Source organism: Anabrus simplex, chromosome 10, assembly GCF_040414725.1.
Source record: "Anabrus simplex isolate iqAnaSimp1 chromosome 10, ASM4041472v1, whole genome shotgun sequence".
In the NCBI taxonomy this organism is placed as follows: Eukaryota; Metazoa; Arthropoda; class Insecta; order Orthoptera; family Tettigoniidae; genus Anabrus; species Anabrus simplex.
The window spans coordinates 116,178,154-116,201,036 of record NC_090274.1 but is presented as its reverse complement, the minus strand read 5'-3'; the positions used below and the strand labels follow the sequence as shown (position 1 = coordinate 116,201,036).

General features: G+C 39.6%; 1 protein-coding gene across 4 annotated transcripts in view; it reads right to left on the bottom strand.

Annotated features, from left to right (window-relative positions):
* Nucleotides 1-22,883, bottom strand: part of LOC136881936 (E3 SUMO-protein ligase ZBED1) — a 123,757-nt gene that overhangs the window by 67,956 nt on the left and 32,918 nt on the right. For 3 of the 4 annotated variants that reach the window (XM_067154393.2, XM_067154394.2, XM_067154395.2), the window contains exons 5-6: nt 7,501-7,732; nt 5,090-6,695 (exon numbers count right to left, since the gene is read on the bottom strand). The exons of the other annotated variant lie outside the window; for it this stretch is intronic. In XM_067154393.2, coding sequence (XP_067010494.2) covers nt 5,131-6,695; nt 7,501-7,732 — 1,797 coding nt within the window. In that variant the 3' untranslated portion in view covers nt 5,090-5,130. Of the gene's footprint in view, nt 1-5,089; nt 6,696-7,500; nt 7,733-22,883 lie in introns of those variants that run through there. 4 annotated transcript variants of the gene reach the window in all.

Below are 22,883 nucleotides of genomic sequence, written 5' to 3'. Positions count from 1 at the left end.
TATTATGAATTTATTTAGGTACTCATTCCTGACGTAACTCTCAACTCTGCAAAGAATGAAATAAATGTCACGAAAGAATAAGAATAGCAAATTACATATTTTATTTTCAAATAGGAACGACCTTCTATTGTCACGCAACATTGACTTGTAACTGGAAAAAGACTGCTCAACACCGCAGGATGTTACTGGGCCATATTTAAAATACATCAGATCATTAGAGTTTGATTCAAGCACACTATTCTGTCGCTGTATACGCATGTCTCTTTCTATACAGCTTACTCTCCTAATTCACACAAATATGTATTTCTAAGAAGGATAATGTTAGAAATTACGGACAAAAATTAGGAGACATGAAAAATCCGTATCTGAGATGACTGAAAGCAGGTATGCAAAAATGCAATAAAAAGGTAAAAATATGACAAGAACACAAAAATTCATGGGGAAATATGACCGTAATATGAAAAATGACCAGAAAATTTAATGAGCCAAATTATGACTGTATATGACCCAAGAAAATTGCACCATTTTAGTCACCTAGATAAATTCATGCTTAACTTGTATTTTCTGCAGAAATAATATAAAGAAAAAAAATATGACATGTCATAAACATCCGGGCCCTATTCATAAGGGCCAAACACAGACTTACTGAATTGCTGCAGTTCATGTGTGGTGTTACTAGGCAAGCAGAAGAGAGTAATCCCATAAGAGTCTGTTACTTCTACAATGCCTGCATTTAAATGTGATGATGTGCCATCAAAGATTAGTATCGCATTCCTTTGGGATTTAAATTTTGAGAAAGGATGAATCCGTTTGATTAAAGTTGCTGCGGGCATTGATCATCTCAACCTCGATACCAGGTGGAAGGTTATCTTTCCATTCAGGATTTAACCTCTTTCCTTCACAAAGGATCATAGGTGGTATGGCATGGCCAGTGTATTGCCACACGAGACAACAGACACGTCACCATGCTCAGAGGATACAAGGCGGATTATTTTCTTACCTTTTCTGGCACAAAGAGTTTACTGCTTGTACAGATCAAATCAACAGTCTTTCGCATCCACATTAAAAATTAGCTGGGGCCTGTCAAGAACGTCTAGGTGGGTCATTACACCTCCAGTTTATCAAAATACTCCCCTATAACAACTCAACTGAGCTTTGCAGCCCTACCAGAGTTCATGCTTTGAGTCTTTCTTCGAGATACTTCTGGATGACGTTGCAAAAACAGTTTCAACCATTTTCGTCCAGCAAGTCTACTTAATTTGTTGAAAGGGTTTTCAATATTATTTTGCTCACAAAATGTGTAAACTGAGTGACGAAGTACTGTGCTATTTATTGGCATGCCCGTCTCTGCAAGTCTGAATATCCTGTTGCAAAGATCCCGTTCTTCAGCAGAAGTCAAATACGATGGTCTCCCTAATGCTTTTGTCATCTTTCCACTAATTTGGTGGTTTCGTAATGTCCTTCGTGGGATCTGAAACTGCGCTGCTGCAGTTCTTACAGGCATTCCTTGAGTTATAGCTTCCATTGCCTGCTGCAGTTGCTCTTCTGTCCAGAGTGCCCTCTTTTTCTTTTTCTTTTCCATCTGGAAAGAAATAGGGAAATAGTACTACACACCAAAAGAAATGATTTTTTCTCTAGGAGTTTGACATTGTGCTGACACAGATGTCTTTCGGTGATGTTGGGATAGAAAGATAGAAAGTGACCGTAGCCTTAATTAAGGTACAGCCCCAGCTTTTGTCTGAAGTCAAAATGAAAAAAAAAGACATCTTGAGGGCTGCCGATAGTGGGGAACAAATTCACCATCTCCCAAATGCAAGCTAACAGCTACGTGACCCAAACTGCGCACCTAACGTGTTTCTTTGAAAGAAAATAAAACTATGAGAGGTAGTTTAAAAATAAACTGTTAAATATTAATCTTCATCAATTATAAATTTAGAATTATAGTACATTTGATAACTATCCTTAAAATTTTCTCATATAAATTGTTACCTACAATGTGTTTAAGACGCTCAAAAGAAGAAAAATCAACAAAAAAATAATTATGAACATTCTTTACACTGTCATCTTTGATATAAGTCTATAATCTTACCTTTTTGGGTTTTTTCTTCCAAAATTTTCTATAAAGACAATCAGAACTTTTTAGACTTTTAAAGTGTATTCATAATTCATAGGACAAATTCCAAGAAGCTTCACCAATAGTGTAATGTGGATGTTTTTTTAATCCCTTAACTGAGCATTAATTTTCCACATGTTCCATGTATATTTTTTTTTTCACTTGAGATAATTTTTCTTCACTAAGAAAATGTTTAAATATTATGAATGGCCCAGAATTATCTCCAAAGTTAGCATGAATCCCACTATTGCTGGTACAATCGAATCTGTTGCAAGGCCCTCCAAACGTAACCAAGTCAGTCTGAACATCCTCAATTTCTTCACATTTGTGTCTGTCATCGTGGAACTCATCACTTGATTCAGAAGAATAATAGTCATTTTTGTCTTCACTTTCATCACAAAGCAAGAGCACTCACTCATTACCACTGCTGAATTACTCTGTTTATACTGGTGGGGGGGGGAGGTAGCACAGAAGCTATATTGCATCAAGTGCTGACCATATGGAAAACACAAATTCTGCATTGAATAGAACATGGATGATGTGGTTCACACAACTTGTGCTTATAAACGGTTGACGCTGGGATGAGGTTAATTTAAATCAACCAAGACTATACAAAAGATGAGAGTGTAAGGAATGTTCACAAAAAGTTTTAAATTTTGTATGTCATATCATTGTTTATGTGTGTTATTGTTTACTTTTTAAGTCTCTTTACATATGTAGCTGAAGATGGATACACTGTAACCAAAACTGGTACTACTTCTTATGAGATAGGATTAAAAATTGTGTGTACAATCTTACTGTAGCGCTGATCAGGTGGATTCCTAATAAAAGTCCTTTTCTACTGAAATTGCGAAATCAAAGTGGATCATGAAAATTATAAACTATTAAGTGCCATTGTGCATGACCACAAATAACACTGTATAAGGTGACTAGACTTGGCATCAGTCATGTCAATGACTAGAGTGTCTTACCATTGTAACCTTAGTCTCCTGTGAAGATGCTAGTCCTTCACAGTAAAGATCCACACATTGTATATCGTCCCCCCTCTAGCAAACAAACAAATCTGCAAACTGTCAAAAATTAGGAGAGCTAAAAGAAGTTGTGATTACTCACGTCAAATCAATTTTTATATTTAATGATTGGTTTTATGTGTTAGTCATACAGAACGAACTGCAGATGTGAGGCTTTGTCAGAAGGTAGACTTTATATAAATAATAAAATCTAGACCAAAACTTCAGAACTACAGAATCCCTAGTTTGACTTCAGAACTACAGAATCCCTAGTTTGCCATAGTGGGGGTGATAATGTTGGTATCAGCTACTCTACTCAGATTTTCTCCTGAAAGTGAACAGATCCTCATCCTCTGTTGGGTTGGGTGTCATTGGTTATGTGGTCAAGAGGAGGAACTTCAAGAGAACATTGTAATATGTGCATATCCACGGTGTGCAGAAGATGCACTTGCCAGCCGTCAGCTCCATACAACACCACCGGACAGACCACAGTGCAATAACACCTTTGATTTGAGGTGGAGCAACATATGCCTCTTGCAGAATATTCCTGTGACATCTTCCCATCTAAGCTACGTTGCACCCACTATTGCCTGCACTTGCTGAACAATATGACGGTCACTCTGCATGCAAGATGCTATATACTGGGAGCAGCTAAAATTCATTAGATTTTGAAAATTGACCTTGACAGTACTGACGCGCTTAAGCCCAGCTTGAGCAGATGACGTCAGAGTTAGAACAAGTTCGAGCTTTTGAGCATTTGCTTGGCATGAAGACAGGAAACTACGGAAAACCATGGGTTCGTACCCACTACAGAGATGCCAACTCTCAAGAACGGCAATTCGTACTGCAGGGGTTGTAGATTTTTTTAATTTTATTTTTTAGAGATCTTACAACAGTTCGGAGTTTATATTAGCGCGGGATTCAGTCTTGTTCTTCCTCATCATGCATATCTGAAAAATCGCGGCTACACACACCACAAAACATGTGTGAATTAGATTTTGAGGAACGCAGTAAACAGGGCCATTTTTTCGACATTCCTCCCTAAATTTTTGAACTATTTTTGGTTTAATACTAGCGTCACTAGTCACGGTAACGTAATCACAAGTATTTTCCTGCACAAGAAATCGCTTCATTATTTCAAACCTTTCGCATTTCGTAACACACGATTACCATATATCCCAGAAGAGCAATACATGTAAATTTGGCAACTAAAATAGCAATAAATACTTCTTCAACAGTCACGCACACAGTATTCACAATTAAACGGAGTTTGTCACCACTTTGCCGCCAAAACAAAGACAAAAGAACTCTCATACTTGCATGGAAGTCCGATCATGTTAGGAACAAAAACAACTAATCCGCAAGATATACCAGTTCACAGGTGCCTATATTTCTGGTACTGGAAGCACACACTGCGTTCGGCGCGTCAAAACTCGAAATATTCTTAATCGAGGGACAGGAAAGGGGTATAAATGATTACTGAGAAATCCGGAAATTATATTCTGAGAATTCAAGATGTAATGGCATTCCTTGTGTATCTTATTGAACACTTCATACGCTTAGATTTTAAAATCAACAAAAAATCGTAATTTGTGGTGTATGATTCGTAAGGGCGTAATTATGATGGGTAATTCGTAATTATTACAATTGAATAGTAATAGTTGGCATCTCTGCCACTATGTCCCGAATACTGGATACTGGCCGCACTTAAGCGACTGGAGCTACTGAGGTTGGTATTCTTATTATCGTCATTGTCTAAAGATTTTGAATTTTTATTTCATATGCTATCTGCTTATCTATATGATCGCACAGTCAGGTGGGTGATAGACCTGATATAGAACACCATACCTCCAAGAACTGCCAAAAGGACGTTAAAGATCTCAATCGTACGTACAGTTGAGTGTGAAGCTGAGCTTGCAAGATAAAGGAAAAGAAGTAGAAGCAGCCAGTTTAACAGTAAGATTAAATATAATATAAGAAAATTAGTGAAAATAAGGCAACAAAACCTTACAAATCATTCGTGTTCAAAAAAACAATTTTGTCTACCATACTCCCAGACAGTCTATTCCTTTGTCTGCTTAGTATCAGTCCTGCCTTAGAAAATATTCTTTCTGCTGGTACAGATGTCGCCACACTGAGATACCGTTTTGCCAGTAGCGCCAGACTTGGGTACCTTCCTTCATTCTTCTTCCAATAGTCCAGAGGGTTCGCGGAACGCGGCAAAAGTACCTCGCCCATATAACTCTGAACCTCTAAAATTGCATCAGAAGTTGCACTATGTTTGTCGTTGTGCTGCTGGACTTCGCAATCGAATGACTTCCAAAGCGAGGAAGCAGTAGTAAGTATAGGACTCTCACTAGTAGATGGTCGCTGATGATCTTCCAGTGGCCAACACGAGAGGTCGGTTTGAGAACTTTGTTCTTCTTTCAAAATCGTCGTGCAAAGTTTTGTGAGAAGCCCTACATGCTCTTTTGCTTTTTCTTTGCTCTTGAACCCTAAGTTCTTGAAACGTGGGTCTAATAGTGTTGCAAGCGCCATGTGTTTTACGTCCTCTACTAAAGCAAACCTAGTCTGGATCTGCTGAAGAAGATTATCTTCTAACTTTTCAACAGGGTCACAAGATTTGCTGGTGTGAGGTTGGTGGAATGCACCGTGTAGTGCTTTACTCATCGGAATAACCTTTGAAAGGGAAACATATTTTTCCGATGATAATTCGCATGTGAGAGATTCCAAAGGTGACAGTAATGAAAGCACACGTGACACTATTTCCCATTCTTCTGGATTCAGACATTCTGGTGCATGTGCAAAACAAGATAAGGTCACAGCGATACATTGTTTCTGCTCATGAAGTCGTGAAAACATTGAAAACGTGCTGTTCCATCGCGTTTCCACTTCCTGAATCAGCTTATGGCGTGGTTTATCCAGCTGCTGTTGAACAGCTTCAAGTTTTTCTTTTGCTGAACAACTGGATTTGATAAAGCCAACGATGCGGCGACACTTCTCCCTAATATTCTCTATTTCGGGAACTGCGGACATTGCTTGCTTCACTACAAGATTTAGAGTATGAGCGAAACAGGGCAAGTGTTCAACGTTCGTGATACTTCTGACAGCAGCCTTCATGTTCGCAGCATTCTCCGTTACGATATTAGTGACCTTGCCATTTAACTGCCATTCATTCATTGTTTCAACAAATGAGGCTGAAATTAGAGACGAGGTGTGCGCCTCTCTAAACCGTGCAGTTGTAAGTGACAAACTTCGTAAGGTCCATGTACTGTCTATGAAATGACATGATATAGCTAAGTATGCCTCAGTGTTCGAAGATGTCCACATGTCCGCAGTTAGCGACACGTGTTTGATAGCAGCTATCTCCATCTCAATCTCTTTCCTCCTGCGGTCATAAGCTTCCTCCGTCATTTGACGCAGCCTCTTCCTCGTTGGAATATTATACCGCGGATCCAATTGTTGCACAAACTCTCGAAAACTGGTATCGTCAACTATCGAGAAGGGCTGATGATCTTTTGTTATCATTCCAACTAATGCTTGATCAAGTTCCCTTTGCCTTGGAGAAGTATCTGAAATAAAATGAACATTATTAAGAAAGGTATAAATAGTAAACTAGAAATTACTTCGTCTTTTCATTCAACTTCCTTGATATTTCTTAACTAAAGTATTTTGTGGTACACTACAGTCAAAATTCACATGATTCACATTGACATTCCAGTGACAGTCGCTCACCATTAAATAGTGAAAGGCTGAGTAAGTTACTGAATTTAATAGCGTTGTGGTTAATTACAACCTCTGTAAGGAAAGGTTAGAAGAGACACACGGTATTGTCTGCCTGCCGTGAAATTTGACTAAAAGGGACAACAGGGACTCATGTCTTGTGCATAGGGGAGTGACATATCCTGGGCCCAAGTGGGTTTGCAACGTTCTTGTCCTGCTTTCGGGAGCAGGGACATTCCTTCTCTTTCTTGGTGTTTTTCTTGGCCCTACTGCATTTTCCAGCCTGATATCCCCAGCATTTTTAAAGGGAGGATGTAAGGAGTATTTATTTCCTGTCTGGGGCCATGGCCATAGCAGTAAAGAACTCCATTCTTCATTTTCTTTAATAATAATGTTATTTGCATTACATCCCACTAACTATATTTTCGGCTTTTGGAGTCGTTTTCTTTAATCGTCAATCAATGAATAAATTGATGGTTTCATAACATAATGCTTATGTAAGTAAAATTGGTATGTGCAGTATACCTCAACAGTAGAGTGGTCCGTTGTAGACCCTGTACAGGCAGATATTCTGAGCCCTTCACCATTTCAATGCGAGCGGCTGTCAACTGTGATATTCATTAAAATGAAAGGAGCCTATTAAGGATATTTTACCTGCACATGTCATTGACGTTTTCAGTGGTGATGTCTCCCCCTCATTTGGAATGGTTTCGTTTGATGAAGGACGAACGTTATGAATTTTTAAGTGCCTTATCATCATTGATGTATTTTTACTATCATTTTTTAATATTTTATCACATCGTGAGCATTTTACTCGTTTCTCTGGAAGCTCTTCGAAGTAGTCCCAAGTCCATGACCTTTTTCTACCAGTCACTGTCTGCTCTGTCTGAAGTAATAACAAGTTCATATATTATTAATGAGAAAATAATAACTCGTAGCATACAGAAAACATGTTAACTATCGGCACTTGAAAGTAATGATTAACAACATTAAGCCTGCAAAAAAGAACGAAGTTGGAAGGAAAAGCATTTCTGAAGAGCGGACAAAATATAAAATGCAAAGTTAAATATTAACGACATAAATAGCCTACCACAAAATTGCTTTTACCAATCTGTTGTTCGTACAATGAGAAAGACTATTACACAAATCCTCTTTCCTTGTACACAGAACCTTGTCTTCACCACCCCACACACATAAATATCCTGAGTGTAGTAGTGTAATATGACGACTGGTCTGTCAGTGCTCCACATAGTCTATGTGTGGGGTTGCCTGAGAGTTCAAACAAGTTTAATACTGTATTGAGCTTATGTAGCGTATCGAGTCGGCTCGAGCCTGCTCGAACTTGAGTATCACTTGCCCGTCACTACTTGACACTGAATATGAACAATCAATGATAATAATAATATCATCTCCCAATAATTTTGTATAGTCTCACAAAATTCTATAACAACCTCATTTCTAACACTATGATTTCTTATAGCAGTTTAGGCTTTAACGGTCGGCATTACAAACAATGTTTGTATACCGTGGTCCAGGAGTACGTCATGGTCCCGACATTTCACCGAAGACTGCATTTGGCATCTTCAAGGGTTCCAAAGGACTTTGATGCCTACGAAGCTGTGAGTGTTATGGAGTGGTGTCAGAATTCCATCTCAATACACAGTGAAGGCTGTGGTCCGCCATGGCGGAGGGCAGTCGCTGATTGACTCTTGTTTGGCCAATGATAGTTCAGGCTACGGTGCACCGATCGTCTATTGGTCCACCATGACGGGGGTGAGTCGCCGATTGGCTCTTTTTTGTCCAATGATTGAAGCCGTGTGAGCCCGGCTTAGGTCAGAATGCCTTGGTAGAGACAGGCAACTGATCTCCCATTGCTTTTCCTGCCCACCATGACCACCGTATTCTCCAGGATGTAAAGTTTCCATGACTGGAAAACCAGATTTTATTGACTCATTCAGATTCCTCCTTATGGTTGAAGCTGTTTGTGTACTTCAGGATTTTGATGGCTTCCCTTTCTGGCCAGGTACAGTAGTTGACAATACTTTGGTGTTGCTGTACTGTATGTCATGGCCTGCACTATATTTCAAGGTAGCATTAAAACATCACCCCTTTCCATCAGTCATTTGGAACTCTTGCAAAGCCCGCAAAAATACAGATATTTTTCTATCATTTTCTGCCTTTTCTAATATACACTACCCTGTCAAATGTATTCAGACACCCCTATGTAATGAGTATTTGAACTCTAGATGCCACGAGAGGCAGACCTCCAGTAGCGGGGAGTATTGCATTGTCAGTGGTGAACCTGTCGCTTCATGGGCCATTGGAAGTAATATTTATGCAAGTATCATAAGTAAAGGAGACCACAGAGGGTTGGTGTAATGTGGTTTAATATTGTGTAATAGTGCACGCTTTTTTTTTTTTTTTGCTATTTGCTTTACGTCGCACTGACACAGATAGGTCTTATAGCGACAATGGGACAGGGAAGGGCTAGGAGTGGGAAGGAAGCGGCCGTGGCCTTAATTAAGGTACAGCCCCAGCATTTGCCTGGTGTGTGCACGCTTTTGGGAGCATCATAGCTTCACTTCGGGTGTGGTTCCCGGCCAAACAAGGAGGGAGAAAAGCCACGCCATCCACTTGAACTAGGGGATTTTTTAATGTCAAGATGTGAGACAGAAAAAGCGGGAGATTCCAGGCCTGTCAGAAATAAAATCTGAGAAGTATCTCTGCCCACAGGCGGAATCTAGAAAATGTAAAATGACAGGAATATTGAGAGTAATTTTCTGAGTGATTTGATATGCCTCAATAAGCTAATTATAATTTCCTCGAATTAATTGATCTTTGTCTCGAGTGCCATGGGAACCCAATAAAATTGTTTCTAGCTTGAATCATCTTAATCAGCTTTCTGTTCAGTTTAAGACACATGATTATTGTACTTGTTGTATACTTAAATACACTGACAAAGAAAGTTTTCCAACTGTAAATCACAAGTATAAATGCTTTGTTCTATTTAAGCGTGACCGACACACAAGACGGATAGAGTTGAATGTAGAGAATGATCTGTGCGTCCTCTTGGCGGAGTATTTATTGGAATGACTATCCCAAGCGACGCAATATTTTTCTCGTTCTGGCCACTTTAGTTCCTTGTTTTGGGCTCTGGCTTGGGTTCCCACGGCACTCAAGACAAAGACTAAGGCCCCTGTTTAACATAGCAGGTGTGGCCGCCTGGTCAAGGTACTGGTCATTCTCCCCAGTTGTATCCGCTGACCCAATGTGTCACGCTCCAGGACACTGCCCTTGAGGCGGTAGAGGTGGGATCCTTCGCTGATTCCGAGGAAGAAACCAACCCTGGAGGGTAAGCAGATTAAAAAAGAAAGAAATCAGGACACTGAAACAGGTGCAGCCAGCTTAATACCAGGTGTATGCATAAGTTTGTGCTGGTCTTTGTGGTAAAGAAAACACTTAATTTCCAAGGGAAATTCATTTTTTGTTTACTTAAAATATTGGCCATCGGCTTCTACACACTTCGCTCATCCTTCAGGTAAATTATGAATACCATGCCAGAAAAACTGCTTGTCTTTTGAGGCAAACCATTCGTTGAGCCATTTTCCAACTACCTCAAAATTGCTGAAGTGTTAATCTGCGAATGCATGCCCCATTGATGCGAAGAGATGATAGATGGCACCAGGTCAGGGCAGTACGGTGGGTGCTGAAGGATATCCCATCCAAGCGATTTCAAGGTATCTTTCACTGGTTTTGCTGTGTGAAATGGCACATTGTTGTGTAACAAAATCACTTAGCCATGTCTTCTGGCCCATTCCGGTCGTCTTTCAATCAATGCATGATTTAAATTAATCATTTGTTGGCGATAGCATTGTGCATTAACGGTTTTGCCTGCAATTGCTCGTCTACGCAATTTAGGGGTCTACCAGAGCGTGCACTACCTTTCACATTGAAATCACCACGTTTAAATTGCCTCACATGTTCTAATCGATGGAGCATGTTCACCATATGTTTTTACAAGCAAACGATGACTTTCCACAACCATTCTCTTTTGATTAAATAAGAAAAGTACACATGCCGCAAATACTCTTTATCAGGCACAAACGTCAACACGATCACTGAACAGTACCACACAGACGCTAGTGTTTGGTGGGCTCAACTTTTACGTGTTGGTAGTTTAATGTCGGACAAACAAACTGACATGTGTCAAATTCATATGCTGCGAACTGTTCGCTGGCACCATCTCTTAGTAAAACTGGAAAATATTTATACATACGACGACGGTTTGAAAATCTCTCGGAAACACCGCTAGATGTCAGTGCTAGAGCAACGAGGTTCCCGCACAATAATCACACCTCCTTTGTGAGTGAACACGTGGCGCGTCAGTGCTCTAGCTGCAGGAGTGTGGTCGTGACAACTCTTTGTTGTTGTTCCCGCGTAGTGATTTGTGACAATGGAAAAAACTGAGATTCGAGCAGTGATTAAATACTTCGTAAAGAAAGGTATGAAAGCAAAGGAAATTCATGCCGACTTTCAGAACACACTAGGGGACTCTGGTCCTTCATTTTCAACTGTTGCCAAATGGACCAGCGAGTGTAAATTTGGTCGGGAGAGCTTGGATGATGATCCGCGTAGTGGACGGCCAAAAAGTGTTATGACCCCAGAATTTATCGCAAAAGTGCATAAAATGGTCATGGAGGATCATCGACTGAAAGTGCGGGAGATTGCTGAAGCTGTAGGGATGTCTTCTGAATGGGTATATTATATTTTAACCGAAGAATTGGCTATGAAAAAATTATCCGCAAAATGGGTGCCACGGCTCTTGACAATGGACAATAAACGCACCAGATGGGAAATGTCCGAACAAAGTCTGGCCCGTTTTCAGTGCCACCATAAAGATTTATTGCGCCGGTTTGTGACTACAGATGAAACTTGGGTCCACTACTATACCCCAGAGACAAAACAGCAGTCAAAGCAGTGGAAACATGCTGATTCACCACCACCAAAGAAAGCAAAGGCAGTGCATTCGGCCAGAAAGGTCATGGCCTCAGTTTTCTGGGATGCAAAAGGCATTCTGCTGATAGATTATCTTCCTACTGGCCAAACAATTACGGGGCAATACTATGCAAACCTCCTAGACCAACTACAGGAAAAGATACGAGAAACACGGCCTGGTTTGGCAAGGAAAAAGGTCGTCTTTCATCAGGACAACGCTCCGCCGCACACAAGTATTATTGCCATGGCAAAACTTCATGAACTGGGGTACGAATTGTTGCCACATCCATCTTATTCACCTGATTTGGCACCATCAGACTTTCATCTATTCCCCAAGCTGAAAATTTTCCTCGGTGGACGGAGATTTTCTACAAGGGAAGAACTGACAGCCGAATTGGAGAGGTATTTTGCAGGCCTGGAGGAATCTCATTTTCGAGATGGGATCAGGCATTGGAACATCGCTGGACCAAATGCATTAGTCTACAGGGAGACTATGTTGAAAAATAAAAGCAGTTCCACCGAGGTAAGATACTTAATTCTAGTACATTCCGAGAACTTTTCAAACCACCTACGTTACCGAGCTCGATAGCTGCAGTCGCTTAAGTACGGCCAGTATCCAGCATTCAGGAGATAGTAGGTTCGAACCCCACTGTCGGCAGCCCTGAAAATGGTTTTCCGTGGTTTCCCATTTTCACACCAGGCAAATGCTGGGGCTGTACCTTAATTAAGGCCATGGCCGCTTCCTTCCCACTCCTAGCCCCTCCCTGTCCCATCATCGCCGTAAGACCTATCTGTGTCGGTGCGACGTAAAGCAACTAGCAAAAAAAAAAACACCTACGTACATCAAGTACATGATGAAATATAATTTTTTAAAAAGGCTCTACTTTGTATCTAAACCTATATGACTGTTATTGCTACTGTGTTCAACTCTATGTAACAGGTAGTGTAACTACCTGCTGTCTATGAAGGTCTGAGTTCAATTCCCAGTAACGACAGGAATTTATGATTACCAGTAGGAATAAAAATGTACAAGAATTTCAGCTCCATTTGGTGTGTTTCTGAAAAGAGCACCACAACGCAAGAGGACACAAATTTACATTCATCACCATCATCATGCATTTCTCTCGTCCAGATCTCACCAAGTTGGGGATGATAATGGCACCTTTCCAAACTTCCTCTATTCAAGCACCATTGCTCCAAAACTGTATTCCAATCCAGGTTTCTTATACCTAGTCCAGCCATAAATACTGTCACAAAATTTTGAGCTGTACTATACAACCGGTTTTTTTTCAGGTAGCAAGCAACTGTTGGGCTGAAGGTTAGCCTTGACCAGTGGCGTAGAGCTTATCGGCGGAGTACCTGAAACTTCCTAAGAATGCAACTGAAACAGCAGAGAAACTTAAAATCAAACTACTCCTGCAGCAGTACACTGACCATGGACATCGGAGAATCCTTTTGTACCCAGGAGAAAGTCTTCATTGTTGAAGAGAACTTCAACTGACAGAGCGATAGGATATATGCAGCAAGTTCTCGAGAAGCTTGAGAGAGAGAGAGAGAGTTCCTAAGGTCCAGAGTGGTCACCAACCATCCTTAGTCATGGTTTGGTGAGGGGGGTGAACTACAAGGGCCCCACCAAGCTTCATTTTTGTGAGAATGGTGTAAAAACGAATGCCAATGTATGTAGAAACTGTTCTGGATCCTCCTCAGAAGGACTTGAACACAGTGTTCAACAATGAACCCTGGACGTTCCAGCAAGATTCTGCACCAACTCATATGGCAAGGATGACATAACAGTGGTTGCAGACCAATGTACCAGAACTCATCCCCACTGCTGAGTGGCCTTCTCGGAGCCTCGATCTCAACCCACTGGACTATAAACCCTGGGTAGTTCTAGAGGGAATGGTCTGCGAGAAATGAAACCTTTCCCTTGAAAGTTTGAAGCACTCCTTGGTGGCAATTGTGGCAGATTTTCCAAATGACACTATCAATTCTGTGGTAGATGACTGGCCAAAGAGACTCCAAGCACATGCATGCACGAGTCTGTGAGAGTACTTATAGCTAGACTAGGTAATTAAAGACAAAACTGGTTAAGATGTCGCTCTCTAGCGAGTTTCCCTGGTTATTATATCAATACTCTAAAGTCCCAGTCTGGCTCCATGGCCAAATGGTTAGCATGCTGATCTTTGGTCGCAGGGGCCACGGGGTCGATTACCGGCAGGGTCGGGAATGTTAACCATCATTGGTTAATTTCCCTGGCATGGGGTCTGGGTGTATGTGTTGTCTTCATCATCACTTCATCCTCATCACAACGCGCACGTCGCCTACGGGAGTAAAATCAAAACACCTGCACCTGGCGAGCCGAACCTGTCCTGGGATCTCCCGGCCATACGCCATTTCATTTCTAAAGTCCCAGTCCATGTCCTATTAAATACATGCTAATGAATGGTTTTCGTTATGCTTTACTATGTTGGTGCTCTTAATCTGTATTATTTCTTTATTTATTTCATTAATTATACTTGCAAACACTTGTTTCTTTGTTTTCATCATACTTATCTTTACATTCAAACCTAACTTTAACAGTGTAATTGTTTTTCATTTTTTTAGCATGTTCCCTCTTTATGACGATTTTTTTCGGTCTCCAGAAAAACTTCCTAACATCCTAAATGCCCTACTATTCTTGATATTATTCAGCCACCTTATTCTGATTCTTCCTCTTGCCCCCCCCACAATCTATCTGGCTGCCCACAATCCATTCGGCATCTTTCCTCTTCCATCCTCTTAACATGTCCACATTGTCTATATTTATCCCTCTTTATACTGTCGTAAAGCTTTTCCACTCCGATTTCCTTCCTGACATCCTCATTACTTACTCTGCCCTTTCTTGCGTTTCCTACAATTTTAAAAATTTAATTTCACTGGCCTTGATTTTATCCTCCTGTTCTTTTGTCAATGTCCAAGTTTCCATTGCATGTGTCGATACTGGGCAGTAGTAGTATAACTTAACTCTTATATTGCCAGGCGGCCGATCTATTGGCCATGCGATTTGCTGCTAAAAATGCCGGGGGCCGATCTGTCGGCCACGTTTTTCTTTCACCTCTATCTTCCAATTCCTGCTGCATGATGGCAGCATAAGTGATACCGCCAGAAAGATTGAAGCTTTAACTGTCTCGAAATATCAATAAAATGTGATATTGATATCACTGAAGTTTTATAAAAGTTTTGCGCGTGGTAGCCCTGCATTCTGCCACTTCGTGTCACATGCTTGTCATTTTGTCTGTTTATACATTTGCTTATTTACTTCCAGTAGTGTAAGGATGGATATATGATACATGATTAAAATACACCAAAATTAAGTGATTCATTAGAAAATAATTTATTGACTGACAAATGTTAAAAGTAAAGAAGGGTTTATTGTGTATTTTACCTGTCCGTACATAATTTTGGAAAAATTTGTAATTCTCAAAAAGTACTATTAAAAATTGCATTAAACATTAGTATTTTATTCAAAATTAGGTTAATATTCTCAGAAAGGTATCATACCCATGATAAAAATACGCTATAGATGTAAAAATCAGGTCAAATTTTGAAATTAAATTTTTCAAAAAATTATACAAAATTTGTACACTTTTAAGTGAAGAAAATGAAGCTCTATTGCAATTACAGCCACACTCACATATTCTCTATTTACCTGTGTGGTATGGAAAAGAATAACAAGGATTTATCTCCAAAACAGGACATAGGAGAATATTTTTCCTTAGGGTGTGCATTTTCACTAACTATGACTGTTTTGCTTCTAAGAAAGCTACTACCTCTGCTACTAGTCTTCGATAGTTTTCAAGATGCAAAACTAAATTGTGGCTTGGCATGTCTTAGCCTTTGGTTATGAATGTTAAATCAGAAGAAACAAAAATGAATGTATTTGGCAACTGCACCCTGTACTTTAAAGTGTAACCTTTTCCTATATCCTATCCATTCCTGTCTGACCAGGTCAAACAGCTCTTTTAAGGGCTACCAAAGAAACCTTCATAGCAAAAGAGTGGCCGGCAAAGCTGGCCGAAAGGCCACACACCATGATCTTACAGCCTGGCATCCAGAGGGTTAAACATCTCCCCTTTACACTTCACTGGTACATCATTCCTCCACACCAGATTTCTCCCACTCTAGTAGAATGCATTTCTCCGCTGAGTCCTTTTACTGATCTTCCTCTTTTATCCAGACATGTTCCCCTTTTAAGACCACTGTCTGAGTTATGGGTGGATTATTTAAAAATAACCAAAATGTCCTCGTTTTTTAGTGATCTGTTTTACTACTTTGTTTTCACAAGTATTTTTTACTATGTAATGGCATCATTGATATCGTGTCGATATATAGTAATGTGATTATCAATGTACTGTACATACGACGATTACAGTAAAACCTCGTTAATTCGAAGTCGTTGGGACTCAAAAATCGGACTTCGAATTACGTGATTTCGAATTAACCGCCAATTCGCAATTCAGAAGTACCAACCCTCGCCGCGTTACAAAATATTCTATGGCCCGTTACTGCATGCAGTTAACCTTGATTCACAGTTTATACCCTTCAAATGCCATGAAAAAAGAACTAGTTCCAAAATGTATCCAAGAAGGTGCATTTACAGTATTCAAGTAATGCACTCGGATATCTCACTGGCAAACATAACCTCACGCAACGAAAGAAAAAAAAAAAGCACGATTCAAAGACGAGGAGAAGTCTATGCTGGCTCCCACGTGCAAGTGCTTTATTAATTGGATTACTATACTGCATGCATTTTAGATGCCTTGTATTTACAAAGGAAGTACCCGATGCCCTTAAAATCGAACTTTTCTATGACTTTATCCTTGTACGAATTCCCGCCATAGCACTTCTCTCGTACTTCAGAAATGTAAACACTTGCCGCATCACAAAGTATTCTAAGACCCATTAATACATGCGATCACCTCAATTCACAGTTTAAACCTTTCAAATGCCATGGAAAAAAACTGTGTCTGAAATGTATCCAACAAGGTGCATTTATAATGTTCAAATAATGCACTTGGATTATCACTGACAAACATAACCTCACGCAACGAAAGGAAAAAAAATCACACAATTCGAAGACGAGGATAAATTATGTGTAAATGCATTATATTTTGGATTTCTGTACTGTTTGCATTTTTAGATGCTTTGTACTGGCATGGAAAGTGCCCGACGCCCTTAAAACGTTGTGGTTTATCCAACTTTCCTATGACGAGGGGATAAAGTTTCTCGCTTCCATCCCATGTGCATTGCAACGCACTACTATGACCCATTTAAAACCATAAGACCGTTTGGGCTTGCATTAAAATAAAGCAATGCAGTTTCACCGGCAATGACAATATTGTTCGGTGCCTACAAATTTATTATATGAGCTACGTTTTCTCGACAACTGTCGGCATCGCCAGTGTTCGCGGATTCTGTTTTTCCACACACTGCCTGTTGCGTGATATTACGGCGTTCCTTTAAAGGTTGAATACAAAAGAATTCCGATTTCATTCAACTTAGCAATCATGAAGCGCACTGTAGATGCACCGAAGTGAGTGTAAGTGCGGAAAGCTACCCTTCCACATTCCGGAACGCTCGTTCTATTATGATGCGGAGCGGATAAATTTCGAGTTGAAATTACTCTGTAACATACTATTGTTTTAAAATGTAAAGGCAGTTTCGAATTAAAAAGGTCTGAATTTCGGTAATAGGGCCGACATTGTACTTCGAATTACAAATTATCCGTATTTCGAATTAAACAATTTAAATAACATGCAAAACTGTATCTCATGTTTCCGGGAACGAGAGCTTCTTCGAATTAGGTGGGATTTTGAATTAACAGATTTCGAATTATCGAGGTTCTACTGTAATAAGAATGTTATTTCCTTTATGTCGCACTAACTACTTTTACAGTTTTTGGAGACGCTGAGGTGCCAGAATTTAGTCCTGCAGGAGTTCTTTTACATACCAGTAAATTTACCCACACAAGGCTGACGTGTTTAAGCTCCTTCATATACCACCGGACTGAGTCAGAATAGAATCTGCCAAGTTGGAGTCAGAAGACCAACGCCTCAAACATCTGAGCTACTCAGCCTGGAGTATACGATTATTCTATGCTTGCTTTATAATACAATCATAGATGCTATTTACAATTCCATACTTCTTTCTCAGCAATACCCTGTCAGATCACTGCTGTGTTAATGTATGACAGCTGACAATGTGACAAGCAACAGATCACCTGGATTTGAAAGAAGCCTGTTTTAAATGGATGGCGTTAAAAGTAACATTTATTATTGTGATATTAAAATAGTACATTATGCAACTTGCCTATAATGGCAATAATTAAGACATGGGTATATTTATAAAACTCACTATGCTCCTTTTATAATTTCCATACGAGTGTCTTAATTACCATTATAGGCAAGTTGCATACGACTGTTTTAGCTTGACGATAATTATAACTCTATTTTTTTCAATATTCATAAACTTTTGTTGAGATGTCGCTTGACATTTCAGTTTACTGAACAGAATGCATGCACTGGGTTATTGATTTCCTGTGAGTGGATCAGAGACCTTGACAATGTCATGTTTTCAAAGCTTTGACAGAAGGTCATATAACGTAGCTTTATTTCCAATACAAATTGTTTATTGTACAGTTGATGAAGTGAATTTGCGGGAATGGGCCGTGTGGGTGTGGAATATTGGAAGCAGGAGATGTTTTGATGTTTATACATGTGTCAGACATGTTTGAATTTGCTATCCTTACCTAATTGGTCGAACAGTTGTATCATAATGAAAATCTGAACTCTGATTTGTGGAGAACCTGTATCACAATGAAAATCTGAACTCTGGTGGAAAACCTGTGTCATAATGAAACTTGAAGTATAATGAGCCTCATTAAGATTTAGTTTTCTGGCACATAATATTTATATTTGGGCATTGTCGAGCATTAAAAATATTTTGTATTAGGCTTTCTTTTGATAAGTTCTGCAATTTTAAACAATTCCTGTATGAGAGCAGTAATGCCTGAATATAACAAGTTCCCTTGCAGGCAGAAATGGGCAAAGTTAATTGTAGTTCAGAGTTGTTAGAACTTGCAGAATAATTTTTTTCTATACCGGGGCACAATGCAAATGTAGGAAGGGAATTTTCAATGATCTCAGCACAATGGACTGATAAGAGGAACTGTTTCAAAGTAGAATATGTGAAAATCCTCTTAACGGTTCAATATAATCTAAAGGAATTTACATGTATATATGTTAGACCTTTGCCTACGAGATACAAGGCCGGGACATAGCTACTAATTGGTCGCTGAAAAAGTGGCCCGACCATGTTCACGGGTTGGCCGCTAGATGTCAGGTTGGCGGACTTTAACTTTTTGATATGCAGAGTAATTGTGATGCTGTGTTGATTTTAAGCAATTTATTGTGAATATTGTTTCTGTTAAAAATTAAATAATTGAAAAGGAGGTTCAACCTCCTTTTCAATTATTTAATTTTTAACATCAATAATTTCAATACGGAACAATGAAGTTTTTATCTTTAAATAAATATTGTTTCTGTCGATGAATGTCTGTGAGGTTAAGAAGGTGCACTGTTGTGTACCTCTCTGTATTTCAGATGACACTAAAAAAGCATGAAAATTGACGTTCCATAGCTTCCCTTCCGAGTGCGGTTTAAGGGAGAAATGGAAGCAAACTATTTCTAGGCAAGGTGATATAGTAGGATCTCTTTAGTTACCTAGCAATTCTTCTCATAAAACAGATTTCAGCGTAACCACATCAATCAAATTTCCTTCTGTTTTCACTGTGTATCCTGTTCACAAACAGGAAAATGTCAAACCCAGGAAGTGTCCAGCTCCCAAAAATTATGTATTGCCATCAAAATATAGTAAAAGTTCCGATTCAGGTAACGATGAACATACCCTATCTTCATAAATCAGCCACAAATGAAAAAGGAGTACAAGTCACGTTTCTATATCAAGGAAAGTCTACGAGTATCTCTGTTAAATCTAAAAAATATACGGATGAGAAAATTAAATACCAGATTACAGAAAATAATCTGTAAATTGATAAGTAGGATACGGGTAATGAAATCAGAAAAAAAAGTTTTATGGTATCTGAACTTGACCAAAAAGCAAACCAAATTGAAAAGCATGCTAAAATTGGTCATTTAGGAGCTTTATTCCCGTTAGAACGAATTTAATTTTCTTCTTCTTTCTTCATCTGTTTACCCTCCAGGGTCGGTTTTTCCCTCGGACTTAACGAGGGATCACACCTCTACCGCTCAAGGGTAGTGTCCTGGAGCACCAGACTTTGGGTCGGGGGATACAGCTGGGGAGGATGACCAGTACCTCGCCCAGGCAGCCTAACCTGCAATGCTGAAGAGGAGCCTTGTGGAGGGATGGGAAGATTAGAAAGGACAGGCAGGGAAGAGGGACGGAAGCAGCCGTGGCCTTAAGTTAGGTACTATCCTGGTGGCATTTGCCTGGAGGAGAAGTGGAAAACCACTTCTAGGATGGCTGAGGTGGGAATCGTACCCACCTCTACACAGTTGACCTCCCGAGGCTGAGTGGACCACATTCCAGCCCTCATACCACTTTTCAAATTTCGTGGCAGGGCCGGGAATCAAACCCAGACCTCCGGGGGTGACAGCTAATCACACTAACCATTACACCACAGAGGCAAACACAAATTCAATTTTACGGGAAGAAAAAAGAGAAATATGGTGAAACGACGCTAAATATTTGTGTAACGGGCATAACATCGCTCACCAAACAGCAGCTTCAATACGAATGTCACAATATCAGATGTGCGGAGGAAAAGATTGGATCGCTGATAATTGGTGAAATGGTGATTTTTATTTATGACTGCAATCTCAATCCGCTTATCGGATACTCTGAGGCACAGTTAAAGGAATCGCTAGGAAGTGACAAACTAGCTATCAGATTTCTCTGCTTCTTTCGTGAATTGCTTATTTCGTTCAAGCATATTCTAAGAAATACTTTGTAGAAGATAAGTCAAACAATTGCTCTTTGTCTACCTTTGATCTCTTATCTGTTTGCTACCTAGTGAAATTACTAGTTTTAATGAATTTTTATAGTTTTTCAAATTCAAACGTGTTGCAATGAGCGGGCGAGACAGATCAGTAAAGAGAACTCTAGCGGCACTTGCCGGAAGTATCTCGAGGACGAGTCTAGTGTGCTGTATTTCCCGGCCTTGTGTATCTCGTAGGCAACGGTTAGACATGCCAGAATTCCTGAAGGTACCTGAATCTTCACTAAAGCACCAACAAGGTGTGTAAATTACCTTCATTGTTTAATTTTTGTAAGAATTTACTGTATAATATGGAAATGGATAAATTTTGTTTATGTATGTGAAAATTAGAATATATACATCTAGATCCAGACTCTCATTAGAAGAATTTTGTGTCCTCTTTCTTTCGGCATAGTCCGCCTATTTATTTATTTATTTACAGTAGAACCCCTATTTAACATTTTTAGGGGGACATGATATAACCTTAAATGGGGGTTTACCTTAAATCAAGGTTTTAGCAGAAAGCACAACTTTTCCAGGGATGTTTGCCTATATTAACATAAATTGTATCATCATACATTATTTACACAGTGACAGCAATAAAACAGGGAGATATCTACCCTACACACTGTATTGTAGTTACGGTTTGTGCTTCATTTTTACAGATTTTTGTCGGTGAATGCAGAACTGCTTCAGTTTAAGGTTGTTCTTATAACATTATATATATGATTGTCCATAAAAGTCAGGAAAAATACCAAACTCACACAAAAACACATTAAAACCGTTATAAAACGGCAATCGGTTTGTTTAAACATTTTCGCGGATTTTCAAGCAGCGGGTTATTCATTAGCATGTATTTTCTAATTCCAACAGTCTGAATACGAAGATTCATTTTCATCCTTTTTAACTGTAATAGCATTACTCCAGAGGCTTGTGGTAAACATTTCCATTTTCTTACTTCAAACAGCATCACCTAACCTAGGTTTACCGCGCATGTACTATGAAAACATATTTGAAGGTCTCTCTAGAACTGTGATAGTATTTTCACTATAAATTTACACAAGAACAGCCTTCCTGAAATTTAAAAAGACGCAAAAATATATAACCGAACCTCTGAAATTATGCACACCGCTGTATCTTGAGAAGAAGAATAATAAGTATCACATTCTTATTTTATTTCAGTACATAGTATTAAAATTAAGCAATCGTTTACTTGAGCCTATAATTCTGAGGAGTTAACAACTGCTGGCATTGCACTTATTGCAAAAGCATATTACCCCGATGTTTGTTTACACGAGTCGGAGACTCAGAGTTGTACAAAGAGAATGAGTGTAAATGTGAGGAGACCTCAGGCTCGCTCAAGATCGACTTGCTTGTGCGTAGTGAGGAATCGATATGGAAGATGATCGATCACATTCAATATTAATGCTGGAGAGTCATCTGTATTTTGCAGAGAGTATGAATATTGATAACGCATACAAACTAACGAGCCTGAATTTGCCCATAATAACAGATGAACCATGAAAAGGATTCTCATGAGTGTAACGGCAGGATATTGCACAGATTAATACAGAAATTTTCGAAGGTTATAATAATATTGTCATTAAAATGGGGTATCTCTTCTGCTACAGTGGCCGCGGCCGGATGGGCATCTGAGCCTGACATCGCGCATTAGCCCTAAGGGCCCGCGCTGTAATTTCCTCTTCTGCCTTGTATCATCCTTAGCAAACGTATGACGTCTTTTAAATAAGTTCTTAATGTCCCATAACCAAAACAAATAGAAATAATATTTGAGAATTTTAACATTTTCTTAATGCTAAATGCGGGTTTTGCCCTACTGTGAAGTACGTTATGTCAGTCAGGTAAGGAATATCCTGCTACCGTATGTGACAGTAGACGGTACAACCTGCGACTGTTTGGCCGAGGGTCAGGCAGCCATTACCAAACCTGACAACCAGAAGAGGGGGCCAACAGCTACGGGCGGAGG